General features: G+C 42.2%; 1 protein-coding gene across 3 annotated transcripts; it reads left to right on the top strand.

Moving 5' to 3' along the window:
• The first annotated feature begins 325 nt into the window (after nucleotides 1–325).
• Nucleotides 326–12,245, top strand: TMEM230 (transmembrane protein 230). 3 transcript variants are annotated; one of them, XM_039224791.1, is made up of 4 exons: nucleotides 326–441; nucleotides 2,646–2,766; nucleotides 4,101–4,223; nucleotides 11,167–12,245. In XM_039224791.1, the coding sequence occupies exons 2-4, from the start codon at nucleotides 2,668–2,670 to the stop codon at nucleotides 11,305–11,307; spliced, it is 363 nt and encodes a 120-aa protein (XP_039080722.1). In that variant the 5' UTR covers nucleotides 326–441; nucleotides 2,646–2,667; the 3' UTR covers nucleotides 11,308–12,245. The 3 variants fall into 3 exon arrangements, with proteins under 3 accessions (XP_039080722.1, XP_039080731.1, XP_039080739.1); XM_039224800.1 differs by lacking the exon at nucleotides 326–441 and adding an exon at nucleotides 493–666; XM_039224808.1 differs by lacking the exon at nucleotides 326–441 and adding an exon at nucleotides 920–939.
• The last annotated feature ends 892 nt before the right edge of the window (nucleotides 12,246–13,137 follow it).

Raw genomic sequence — 13,137 nt, 5'->3', positions numbered from 1 at the left:
CCGGAGCCTCACTGGCTCGGCTTCAGTCTCCAGGGGGCGCCGCCACAAATGTCCGCGGGATCACGGAAAGAAACACGTAGCCCGCTTCCCGGGGTCTGACTGTGACCCACGCGGCCGGTCCCCGTTGGCACCCGCACAACCCCGCGGAGGTGGCCGGCGGCAAGCCCAGGCCGCAACAACCGTCGCAACCCCGAGCCGGAGAGTCTCTCGTGCGGGACGCTACCACCAGCGTAGGGTTAAAAGTCTGGCGTTCCCGAGCCTGGGGCGAGAAGGCGTCGCTCTCGGTGACGCCACTTCCGGCGCGCCGCCCCTCGCCGCGCCACTTCCGCCGCCGAGCTGGGCGGGTGGCCGTTGGGTGAGGCGTGCCATGAGCCCTTGGGCGCCTCCGCCACCAACCGTGAGCGAGCTGTCGGCGCGCGGGCGGCCTGGCGCGACGCTCCGGTAAGGCATGCGTGCGGCGGGACGGGAGCAGAGGCGCCCCCTTCAGGCACCCGGCGGGGCCGAGACGGCGCTCGGCGACACCTAGCTTCGCGTCTTGCGCGTGGGGCGTTCGCCCGCCCCGGCCACGGCGGGCCTTTTTCCAGAAACCGGTTTTGTTTGTTTACCGTCTAAATTCGCGTCGGTTTTTATTTCTCTTCCTGCCTAGATCTGGAGACGGGTTGGAAGGTAGTGTGTGTGGATGCGCATAGCGCCAGGCACTGCGCAAAGGGCTTTGCTGATGCTTTTCAAGTCTCGCAGCCTTCCGATGCTGAGGGAGTTTGGGGGTCTCGGTGCAGCTCGTTAGAAAGAGCCTGTTGGGAACTTGGACTGGTATTTTGAACGGCTCAGGTTCCGTTTTTCCTTCCTATTACCCTTTGCATCAGTAAGCATTCGCTTCCTTCTTCCTCGCTTCCTGCGCTCTTTTACGTTTCGATGCAGGTGTATGAATAGATAATTAGAGTACGTAAACTGTTTTTAAGAAGTTAATACAAACCAGAGGTGATTAAATGCCCACAAAACCCCCATAGACCCATAGTTTGGACTTTAAATTTCATGGAATTAAATTTAGGTTGACGTGTAATCTGGATGGCGGTACTTAAAGCTTAGTATTTGATGCAGTTTGCGCTAAGTTTGGAAAAGCATATAAAGTAGCATACTTGATTCAGTACTTGATTTCTGCACTGGTATGTAATTGTTAAAAAAGTGACGTTTGCAGTTAACACCAGTTCCATCATAATGCTGTTATTTTAGGTTGACTGTGGGCCTCTTAAAAGAGCTCATTAATATTTTGGGATTAAGTATGTAGAAAGCACTTGGCACCTAACCAACACTGGGTAATCATTAACTGATAATTATTATAATGATGGGTATTTGCAAAGTGTCATACCAGAGGAAGGCAAAGTCTTTATGGTTTCTGGGGTTTGTGAGTTTTTTTTTTTTTTATGCTGCCCTTATTGTGAAGTACTTAACTTTTTGTTTTTATAGATACATTTCACCTTTAGAAAGAGCTTCACAGTGAAAATAGATTCACTTGTTTTATTCATATAACTGATTTTATGGGGGGAAAGTGCACAAATTACAAATGTTTTCCAGTATAAATGTCATTGTTTTTAATCTTATCTACCTATCTCTTAAACTAGTGACAAAATAGCCATGATTTCATTACTGAAGTTGGTTTCGAGTATTTTGGAAAAAAACAAATTTTTGTTTGTTGAAGGGAACTAGAGAATTAATTTGGAAGATGAAATCACTGCATTTGGAAGATGAAATGACTACTTTCAGTGCTGAGGGTGGGGCAGAAAGGCAAATCAGAAGGCACTGGTACAGTGCTGATAACCAGAACTGATAGTGCTGAGAGCCAAATTTACAAGAAGCTCTACAGATCCTTTGCATTAAAAGAAGGCGCCGGGGTGGCAAATTGGGTTAAATGTGGACTTCAGCTCAGGACATGAGCTCACGGTTTATGAGCTCAGCCCCAAGTCAGCTCTGTGCTGACAGTGCAGAGCCTGCTTGGAATTTTCTCTCTCTCTCTCTCTCCCTCTCCCTCCTTTCCTCTCTCCCTCTCTCTCCCTTCCTCTCCCTCCCTCCCCCCCTCTGCTCCTTCCTCACTTGTGCACAAGCTGTTTCTCCCCCCTTCTCAAAATAAATAAACAAACTTTAAAAAAGGGGAGGATGGTGCCCATCAGGGGAATCACCAAAATGCTGATGTGAGTGTATTCCATATTCCGCCCTTTCTCCCTCCCTGGCAAATAGGAGAATCACTAGAGTATATGCTCCTCTTGCTTTTTCCTGAAGCAGGGCCAGGGCCAGGGAGTACAATAGCAGAATGTATTGAAATTGTGGACTTTGGTGTCAGTTTTGCATTTAAGTCACCACTCTACCACCTATTCTCTGTGTGGCTTTGGAAAAATTAGGAGATGAGGGTACATTGGTGACAAGGTAAACATGAGGTCTGTTTCTTGGTAAATGTCTTGAGTCTCATTCCACCAGGACAAACCAAAGTAGATAGATAATGAGAATATTTTCACTTTGTCAAAGAGTATCAGATTTTAAGTGCAGTGGAACGTAAGTTGCCAGTCACTTTGCCTGACATCACAGCCCAAAACTCCAGTATACATAACACACTGTTGTCACTTGCAGACAGTAACAGTTTTCTTTGTTTTCAGACCGTAGCTGTGTCAGCGTGTTATGATGCCGTCTCGTACCAACCTGACTACTGGAATCCCCAGTAGTAAAGTGAAGTACTCAAGACTCTCCAGCACAGACGATGGCTACATTGACCTTCAGGTAAATGCAGAAGGGAGCTGATCAGACAAGCTGGCTTGGTTTCTGTTGAGTTAGCAGGAAGGCCTTCCAGGTGGAGGTTTTGCTCTAATCCCCTCCCCGCTGGGGATTAGAAGGAGCAGCAAGAAGAAAACTAAGCTCTGAGACCCTTTCAGCCTTAATTTATAGAAGGAGGGACCTTGGTAGAGCAGTTTCAAACCAAATAAATATTGTTCATTTCTAAGAATTTTTAGTTGTGACACATGACACCAGAGCCCAGTAGTTGCAAAATTTTATCTAGTTTATCTGGAAAATACTCAGATTGTGTTTTGTTAAGTAGAGTCTTTTTAAGGACTGTTGTCATTGGTTTGTTTAGTCAAAGCCAGTTCATCTTTTAAGGGAGAAACTAACTGCTAAAGCCAGCAGATTGTGGGAATCTTCCTTCTTTCCTGATGTCATGAGATCCAATTTATTAAAGGTATTCTTTGTGGCAAACAGTAAGTAAAACAGAATATTTATTAAGTTTGTATTCTACCCTGATGGTTGGTTTTAAAACACCTAATGGTGTAGCGTCTTCTTTTGCCTGCTTCCCCTTAGAATACCTGAGGTGGAAGCAGGGCCAAGGAGGAAGTAGCAGGATCCCATCTCTTCAAATATAAACAAATCAATTATTCTTTGCGCTCTTTGGACCCATACTTGAAGGAGAGAGGTTGTTTTTTTTTTTAAGTATACATCTGGGAAGCTTCCAGCCAGTTCGGTCAGATGAAGCAAACCTTAGAAAGCTTGTCTCTGATCTTAACTTTGAATCAAACTTATTAAATACAAGCCAGGTTACTTCATGAGGCAGGTAACAAATGTTTGAGATAAAGCTATTTTTAAAACCTTTTGACTATATGCTGTCTTAACTTTGAATGCCAGAAATCACTTGGGTTTTTTTTTTTTTTTTTTTTTAACACTTCTCCAGAGCATGATGTTCACTCTCAAATCCCTGTAGATTAGTACAGCCTTCCATGTGCCAGGCACCTAACAAACCTATGTCTAATCAGTGAATGACCATAAAGCATCTTCTGTTTTTGTAAGAAAATATTTTCTTACAGTACAGTGAATGCTCTGTGGAATGAGATTAGAAGTAGAAAGAGTAACATTTTGCTGGGACCCCTTTGAGTGACTGTTAGAACAATAAGGAGTGCTTCACCTCCTGCTTGTCCCTTTCCTTTCTCTCCCAGTGCTGTCCTGAGTCATAGGACTCCCTTCAAGACACAGGAAACATCCAGATTGATTCTTACTATCTTCCCTGCTTCAAAGTGTCTGAGTCCTGGTGTTTTCATAATGGTCTGCCTTTTGTGTTTCTCTTCCAGTTTAAGAAGAGCCCTCCTAAGATCCCGTATAAGGCCATTGCACTTGCTACAGTGCTGTTTTTGATTGGCGCTTTTCTCATTATCATAGGCTCCCTCCTGCTGGCGGGCTATATCAGCAAAGGGGTAAGCGGAAGTGTTTATGGGAATGTGCCGTGAGATCTTGAAAGTGTGAGCCTGGGTGCTGTTGTTCTCTATTCATATCTAGTGTAGCAGATTCTAGCAGTAAGAAGAAAAGTATTTTCTTTTAGATTTTGTTCTCTGATAACAAACCACATGTTTCTTTTTCTGAGCAACAACAAACTTGTCCCACAGTTTCTATGAGATGGATGGGGGCAGGCAGGCAAATTTTTCCTCTGAGATGTTGGGAAGTTTTTCCTCTGCCCTAATGGAAGAGCAAAGCCAAGCCTAGCATTGAGGACTCCTGATTGATCAAGGCTGTAACTGGAGTAGAATGTGTTCTTATAATTTTGCAGTGCCACAGACAGACATACTTTTCAGGGTCTGGGGAGAAGCAGTGAGGCTTGTATAGTTCTGGGGCCACTGGCCAACCCAGGACTTGTGGCTCATGAGTCTGATCCTTCTTACATTGGGTTTGGTTGGAATTCTTTTTAAGATTCAGTGTTTTATCTTCAAAACCTAAAGTGATATTTGGTGGTTCTTTCTCTCAGGCTACAAACAAACACTAATACAGAGTGTCCAGGTTGTTCTGAATTGATAGTGCTCATAAGTTATGTCTGCTTTTTTTTTTTAAGGTTTTATTTATTTATTTTGAGAGAGCATGTGTGCTAGTGGGGGAGGGGCAGAGAGTGAGGCAGAGAGAGAATTCCAAGCAGGCTCTGCATGCTCAGTACATAGCCCGATGTGGGGCTTGAACTAAAAAACCCCTGATCTGAGCCTAAACCAAGAGTCAGGTGCCCCAAGTTATGTCTGTTCTTCAACACACACCAGGCCAGAAGGTTGAGGGTCCTATTGCTCTGCAGACGGAATACAGCCAAGAGCTGAAACAGTGGGCATTATGGAAATTAGGAATAGCATGTTGCAGTAAAATGGCTGCATATGGCTTTTTCTTTTTTCTTTTTTTTCTTTGAGTAAGAGCAAGTGGGAGGGACAGAATGGGGGTGAGAGAATCTTAAGCAGGCTCCACACTCAGCACAGAGTCTGATTCGGGACTTGATCCCATGAGCCTGGGATCATGTGGCTTTTGAAAAATGTATCTGGGGGGCTCTTGGGGGGTTCAGTAGGTTGGGCGTCCGACTTCAGCTCAGGTCATGATCTCACAGTCTGTGGTTTCGAGCCCCGCATCAGGCTCTGTGCTGACAGCTCAGAGCCTGGAGCTGGCTTTGGATTCTATGTCTCCCCCTCTCTCTGCCCCTTCCATGCTCAGCTCAGTCTCTCTCTGTCTCTCAATAATAAACAAACTTCAAAAAAAAAATTTTTTTTTTTTTTTTTTTTAAGTGTATCTGTGGTGCCTGGGTGGCTCAGTTGGTTAAACATCTGACTTTGATTTCAGCTCAGGTCATGATCTCATGATTTGTGAGATCAAGCCCTAAATCAGGGTCTGCACTGAGCATGGAGCCTGCTTAAGATTCTCTCCCCCACCTTGCTCCCCTGGCCCTTCTCCCTTGCTTATGTGCTCACTCACTCTCTCTTTAAAATTAAAGAAAAGAAAAATAAGTATCTGATTTGCATTTGGTTCTTACTGTATTTAAAATTGTTATATGGCCACCAGATACTTACTTGGTGCAATCTGTGTTTGAACACTTAACTTCAAGACTGCCTTCAGTCAACTTTCATTGCAACATGCAATATTAATCCCAGAGGGACTCTGTTAATTATAAAATTTGAGATTGGAGGTGAGATCCACATGCAGCAAGTATCATTTTATCTTGTGGGGTTATTTATTAATTTGTTTGTTTCTTTATTTGCTGTGTGTGGTTTTTAAAAGACTGCTTTATAAATAAGGGTAAAGTTGGGTTTGGTTTCTTTTTAAGTTTATTCATTTATTTTGAGAGAGAGCGAGCGAGCAAGTAGGGAAGGAGCAGATAGAGAGGAAGAGAGAGAATCCCAAGCAGTCTCCACACAGTGCAGTCTTTTTTTTTTTTTTTTNCGCTGTCTCTCTCTCTCTCTCTCCTAGAAATAAAACATTAAAAAAAAATTTAAAAAAAAAAAAAGAAATTCTCAAGCCCCCCAGAATATTCAGGCTGAGTGTGAGCCCAATATAAATGGACAGCTATTGCTATAATTATTATTTTATAATAAAAAACCTCTCCTCTTTCTGATATTTGAAAACTGCATTGGTACAAGCGAGATAATTCTTCAGTTACCTGAAGAATTTTCTTCTATTACACAGGAAGAATTATAAATAAACATTTCTTTAAATAGTAACTGTTAAAAATTGTCAAACAAATACAGACTTTATCTGCATTTTATCTTGCCCTTCATATCTCCTTTCTATTCTTAGTTTAGCGAATGTTCTCAGATAGCTAAGCCTTACTCAGTTTAATGAGGCAACATGCAAAATGGAATTAAGAGTGCACTCTGCACCTACCAAGATGAAATAAAACAGGGTTAATGTAAAAAAAAAAAGTGTACTCTGCAGAATTGTCGAACTTCTTTTTTTTTTTAAATATTTTATTTATTTCTAGGAGAGAGAGAGAGAGCGCGTGAGCAGGGGAGGGTCAGAGAGAGAGGGAGTCACAGACTGAAACAGGCTCCAGGCTCTGAGCTGGCAGTCAGCACAGAGCCCGACGCGGGGCTCGAACCCACGAGCAGCGAGATCATGACCCAAGCGAAAGTCGGACGCCCAACCGACTAAGCCACCCAGGCGCCCCACACAGTGCAGAGTCTTGAACTCAGGAACACAAGATCACGACCCGAGCTGAGGTCAGAATGCTTAACTGACTGAGGCACCCAGAAGCCCTAGGATAAAGATGTTAATTAAGAAAATCACTAATAGGTTTTGTTTCGGTTTGGGGTTTTTTTGTTTCATATACTCCCCCAACATTTTCTTCCTGTGTATGAAACACAGTACCAGGTTTACGTTTTACTAGTATTCTTTTTTAATGAATTTTGAGAGAGAGGGGGACACAGAGAAACCCAAGCAGGCTCTGCACTGTCTGCACAGAGCCCAACGTGGGGCTTCATCTCATGAATCATGAGATCATGACCTGAGCCAGAATCAAGAGTTGGACACTTAACTGACTGAGCCACCCAGGCACCCCACATTTTGCTGGTATTCCTAAGTGTGCATCTTCAGTATACACCTTGTAACAGCTTTTACATAAATCTAAGGGGGCTATCTTATTACCTTTGACTTGGTTCTTTTTCATATTTTTGTTAGGTTTTGGGGCTTGTGTAGATTCAGGTTTAGTTTTGTTTTAGAAAGAATTATTTTGAAAGGAGGTGCTGTGTATTTTCTATGGCAGATTGGTTCTGAAGCTCCAGTGTTAATCAGAATCACCTGGCAGACTTGTTAACACACTGATTCGTCAGTTCCATACCCAGAGATTGCACTTCTGTAGGTGGGTTGTCAGAATCTGCATTTCTAAAAGGTTCCCAGGTAATGCTGGAGTCCATTGACCTCATTTTGAGAACGATTGCATTACATTAGGAAGCACATAATGGTCATCTTGATTTTTAGTTGATACTAAGATAAGTTGTTGGGTTTGAATGTCTTCAGCCTAATTTATTTACTATAAACTTCTCCATTACCTTCTGTATTAATGAATCCAGTTCTGTCATTTTCTGCATTTATCAGCTAAAATTTTACCATAAAGAACTTTTCAAATTTACCATCTGAGTACCTCAGAACATAACGTATATAGTGAAGGTAGGAAGAATGTTTCACAACTTTTATAAAAATATACCTAGCAACCTCAGTAGGTGACCAGAATTGGTTAGTATCATTGTAAACTCATGTTTTTTACATATTTGTTTCAGTCCTAGTCCATATTCTTTTTAATATCTAAACTGTCCCGTATTTGGTTAGTAGGATCTCTTCGTGTTACTCTTGTGTATTTTAAACCGGACCCAGGTAGCCTTTGATAGCTTTCGTGCTTTCCAGCACAGCAGGTTATCCTCGGCCCCTTGCCTATCCCCCAACTTGTAAACAGCCATTTCTCTGAAGAGCCCTGGTTTCTTATTATAGGAGGTAGGTTGAGAGAGATCACAAACATTAAGGTAGTCATGCTTTGGTTTTCATAATTTCTGGCCTTTTCAGTGACAAAGTAGGAAATAGATAATCTTTAAAAAAATTTTTTTTTAATATTTATTTTTGAGATAGAGAAACAGTGCAAATGGGGGGAGGGGCAGAGAGAGTGGGAGACAGAATCTGAGGCAGGCTCCATACGCTGAGCTGCCAGCACTGAGCCCACTGCGGCTTGAACTCTCAAACTCAGGTTGTAACCTGAGCTGAAGTCGGACACTTAACTCACTGAGCCACCCAGGCCCCCCAATATCTTTTTTTCATGTTAATTTATATTTGAGAGAGAGAGAGAGAGCCTGAGTGCAGTGGGAAACGGGCAGAGAGAGGGAGACTGAGGATCCCAAGCAGACTCCACACTGACAGCAGAGAGCCCGATATGGGGCTCAAGCTCACAAACTGCAAGACCATGACTGGAGCCGCAGTCAGATGCTTGACTGACTGAGCCGCCCAGGCACCCCAGGAAATAGATACTTATAGACAACAATTTCCAATGCAAATTGAAGATTAGAGTTTGAAGTTAATTTCTTTGATTTTTATATGTGCATGTGTATCATTATCGTAGTGGTATCTTGCCTTACTTGTCTTACTGTATGTTATACATATGATAACTTTAAAATAAGTGAATGTTAGTGCTAAGTATAAAAAGGCTGAATGCACTGTAAGTTTTCTTTCCAATTCTTTTAATCCTTAGGATATGTTTTATTAGGGATGTACAGTCAGTATCCTGCAAAAGATAAAAGAAGCAGGAAAGTAGAAAATCTAAAATAAGAAAACAAGGGGCGCCTGGGTGGCTTAGTCGGTTAAGCGTCCGACTTTCGCTTAGGTCATGATCTCACGGTTCGTGGGTTCGAGCCCCGCTTCGGGCTCTGTGCTGACTGCCAGCTCAGAGCCTGGAGCCTGTTTCAGTCTGTGACTCCCTCTCTCTCTGACCCTCCCCTGCTCACGCTGTCTCTCTCTCTCTCCTAGAAATAAATAAAAACGTTAAAAAATAAAATAAAATAAGAAAACAAAAATAGTACCAGGTATGTCAATTGTGACATAGATTTTATTGTTTTTGATGTTTGCATAGTCCCATCTCTGGCCAGAGAGAGCCCCTTCAGGTTCTCTTTTCTTGTTTTGTTTTTTTTTTCCTGGGTTTTAAGCTTTAGCTTATTGAGTCATGTGTGCCAGCTGAGGCTACTTGCTTTCTATGTATTACCTCATTTAGTTTTTACTGTGACCTTATGAGGCAAATACTCCTGTTGCTGTTTTTGAATGAAGCAGCCAAAATTATATTGGGTAGATAACCTATCAGTGTACATTGTATAAGTAGCCCTGTTTAAATGACGTTTTTAGATTGGGGTTAAATCTTTAGATGAGGGAAAGCCTAAAAATAATGGGAAAAATCACAAAGGAAAAGGAGGATAGGTTTAACTATATAAACATTTAAAACTAGGGGCGCCTGGGTGGCTTAGTCCATTAAGTGTCCAACTTTGGCTCAGGTCATGATCTCACGGTTCGTGGGTTCGAGCCCTGTGTCAGGCTCTGTGCTGACAGCTAGCTCAGAGCCTGGAGCCTGCTTTGGATTCTGTGTCTCCCTCTTTCTCTGACCCTCCCCTGCTCAGACGGTCTCTCTCTCTTTGTCTCTCTCAGAAATAAATAAAACATTAAAAAAATTAAAACTATATGTAAAGACAAGACAGAGCAATTTTATAAGGGTGGGTTCATTCAATACATTTATATGTTGGGTGCAACTGGGGATACAGGGATGAACAAAGTCCCTGCCCTCATGGAACTCCCCCAAATATTTGAAGCCCTGCTGATAAAGAGACTCAACATCATTCCCTCTTTTTTTTTTTTTTTTAATGTTTATTTTTGAGAGACAGAGAGAAAGCATGAGCAGGGGAGGGACAGAGAGAGAGGGAGACACAGAATCAAAAGCAGGCTCCAGGCTCTGAGCTGTCAGCACAGAGCCTGATGCGGGCCTCGAACTAACAAACCGTGAGATCATGACCCGCGCTGAAGTCGGATGCTTAACCGACTGAGCCACCCAGGCGCCCCTCATTCCTTCCTTTATAACCTGTGGATTGTGCTCATGGGAATATATACTAAAGAAATAATATGAAAAAATCCAAATGAAGTTTATTGTTGTATTCTGTACAGTTGCAAATAAGTGAAAGACAACCAAAGTATCCAGCAGTTGGCTGTGTGTGGGGGGAGGGAGTGTAGTTGAGTAAAATTGTGGTATGTCCATTACAGTGGAATGATAGACACCATTAGCTGACATATGATGTATTAGTTTCAGGTGTACGACATGATTCAATATATGTATACATTGGGAAATCATCGTCACCACACATAGTTACAATTTTTTGTGTGATACGAACTTTCAAATTCTACTGTCTCAGCAACTTTCTAACATACAACACAATATTATCAATTATGGCCATGTGTTGTACCTTGCACCTCCAGAAGTTACTTATTTTGTAACTGGTAGTTTGTACCTTCTGATGTCTTCACCCATTTTGCATATCTCCCAATGAAGAGCTTTTCATAATATTTTGGCAGTTGTTTGTTAAAATAGGGCACAGGGTACGGTGTGTTTACAACTAAAAACTAGAATGGAGAAACTGAAGGAAATAAGCGAAATATTTATAGATGAAAATGGACAATTTCTTTATAATTTTTAGTGCCTTGCAGTTTTTCTACATCTTATAAGAAGGAAGAGAGATGTAAACCTGTTTCCTTTGGTATATTTGGGTATTCTACCCAAAGGAAATACTCTGAAGAGTGTAAAATACGGATATATGGATTGAACCCATGGCTTTATTTAAAATTTATGATTTGTATGGTATTAATGTGTTTGCCTCCTTCTGCCGCCAGGGGGCAGACCGGGCCGTTCCTGTCCTGATCATTGGCATCCTGGTGTTCCTGCCAGGATTCTACCACCTGCGCATCGCCTACTATGCATCCAAAGGCTACCGGGGTTACTCCTACGATGACATTCCAGATTTTGATGACTAGCGCCTACCCTCAGCCCTGAAGAGAAGTGTCACAGATGGGACTGAGACCAGCTTTAAGATACTGAGCAGAAACTGTGGCTAAGGGCTAAGGAATTCTGCAACTTGCAGACGTTAAACAAAAGAATGGCCAGATTTTATGGGTCCATCCTCAGGATGTCAACTGAGCTTATAATACCAGTTAACTAATTAGGACATGCTCTGTTTTTCATCTGGCCCTGGCTGACAAGGTTTTCCACACGAATATGTATCTTGGAAGAGTAGCAGTGTGAATGGTGTGGGAAGGCAGGAGGTTTTCTATAGTGGGAAGTGTTACTGCTACCACCCTTTTTAGCTTTCAGCATTTCTTTCAAATCATCTTCATTGTCAGTTCTCGTGGCAAATGGAATAATTCAAGATCTTAAATTTCACGTTACTAGTAATTTACTAGTAAGATACATTTAGGTATCTTACTTCTACTCTCGTCTCTAACTTTCTGTTCTAGTGGAAGACCTTGGCAAAATCAAGTGTCAGTGTGGGTGCAGTTTTACTTGATTTCTTAACAAAAGCCAGGACGTTTTAAAATCTCAGAGCAGGTTTCCAAAAGCTAAACACTTTCTCTGTTCACGAATCCTTGGTCACCTCTGATTTGGTCTACCAGTAAGCTGGCCAGGATATAATTTGAGTCATTCTGTTCTTTGTAGATCAAAGAGCCATGTATACCATGCCTTTAAGGACTGGACTTTTGGCTGTTTCCTAAGGAAAAGGTTTAGATAAGTGGTTATTATTTAGAGATTATAAGCCTGTTGTTAGCACCTTGTATTATGATGTCATTCTGCTGAAGATCCCGAGACTCAGCCTGGATCCCTAGAAGACTATAGGCTGTCTTAGTTTCTGTTTCCTAGCTTGCAGAAAGTGACCTACTCAAATTAAAATGGCAAAATCAAAATCCTAGACTTAAAACGTGTTAATTTTAAGTGTGTTTTAGAAAACATTTTAATGATTGTATGCCCTCTTTTTTTTGTTTGTTTCAGGAGTAAAATTTAGTGACTCATCACTTATATATAATAACCAGTGCTCATGCCAACAAGTACCCTCCTTAATGCCCATCACCCATTTACCGCATGCACCCCACCTCCCCTCCAGCAGCCCTCAGTTTGTTCTCTATAATTAAGAGTCTCTTATGGTTTGTCTCCCTCTCTTTTTATCTTATTTTTCTTTCCCTTTCCCTATGTTCATCCGCTTGGTTTCTTAAATTCCACATATGAGTGATATCATATGATGTTTGCTTTTCTATGACTGATTTTGCTTAGCCTAATACACTTATATATATACTGATCCCAGTACCTAGGGCCACCTTCATTTTTAGATAACTGGCATTGTGGGTCGGACTGCTTCTTAGATGTCCTTTTACCATAAGCTTATGGACATGGGTGACTAGCAGCTTGGTAGTGCCATCAACTGAGATTTGGAGAGCTGTGCATGGAACAAGTTTGTTGGGGAAGATGAATTCAGTTTTGGATGTGTTAAATTTTACATGAATACTCTACATCCACATGGAACTGTTGAGTAGGCAATTGCAAAGCATGGATCTGGAGTTCAGGAGGGAGTCTAGGCCAGAGACAGAAATTAGGTAGTTGCTGTTGGGACAGTATCTAAAAGCTGGGTGATACTATCCACAGAGTGAAGTGCACATGGGAAAAAAATTTAAAAACTAGGACACAGAAAATGAGAGACAAAGTGGGGGTGGCCTGAAGCAGCCTCCAAAGTTAGATGCGTTTGGTAATAGGAGAGGAGGCTTGGGAGCCCGGTACTCTAATTGAAGCTCCTGGGCCTTGACACTGGAGACTTTGAG

Source organism: Hyaena hyaena, unplaced genomic scaffold (genome assembly GCF_003009895.1).
Source record: "Hyaena hyaena isolate Hyena2069 unplaced genomic scaffold, ASM300989v1 scaffold_16, whole genome shotgun sequence".
Taxonomy (NCBI): domain Eukaryota; kingdom Metazoa; phylum Chordata; class Mammalia; order Carnivora; family Hyaenidae; genus Hyaena; species Hyaena hyaena.
This window is presented reverse-complemented; position numbering and strand designations above follow the sequence as displayed.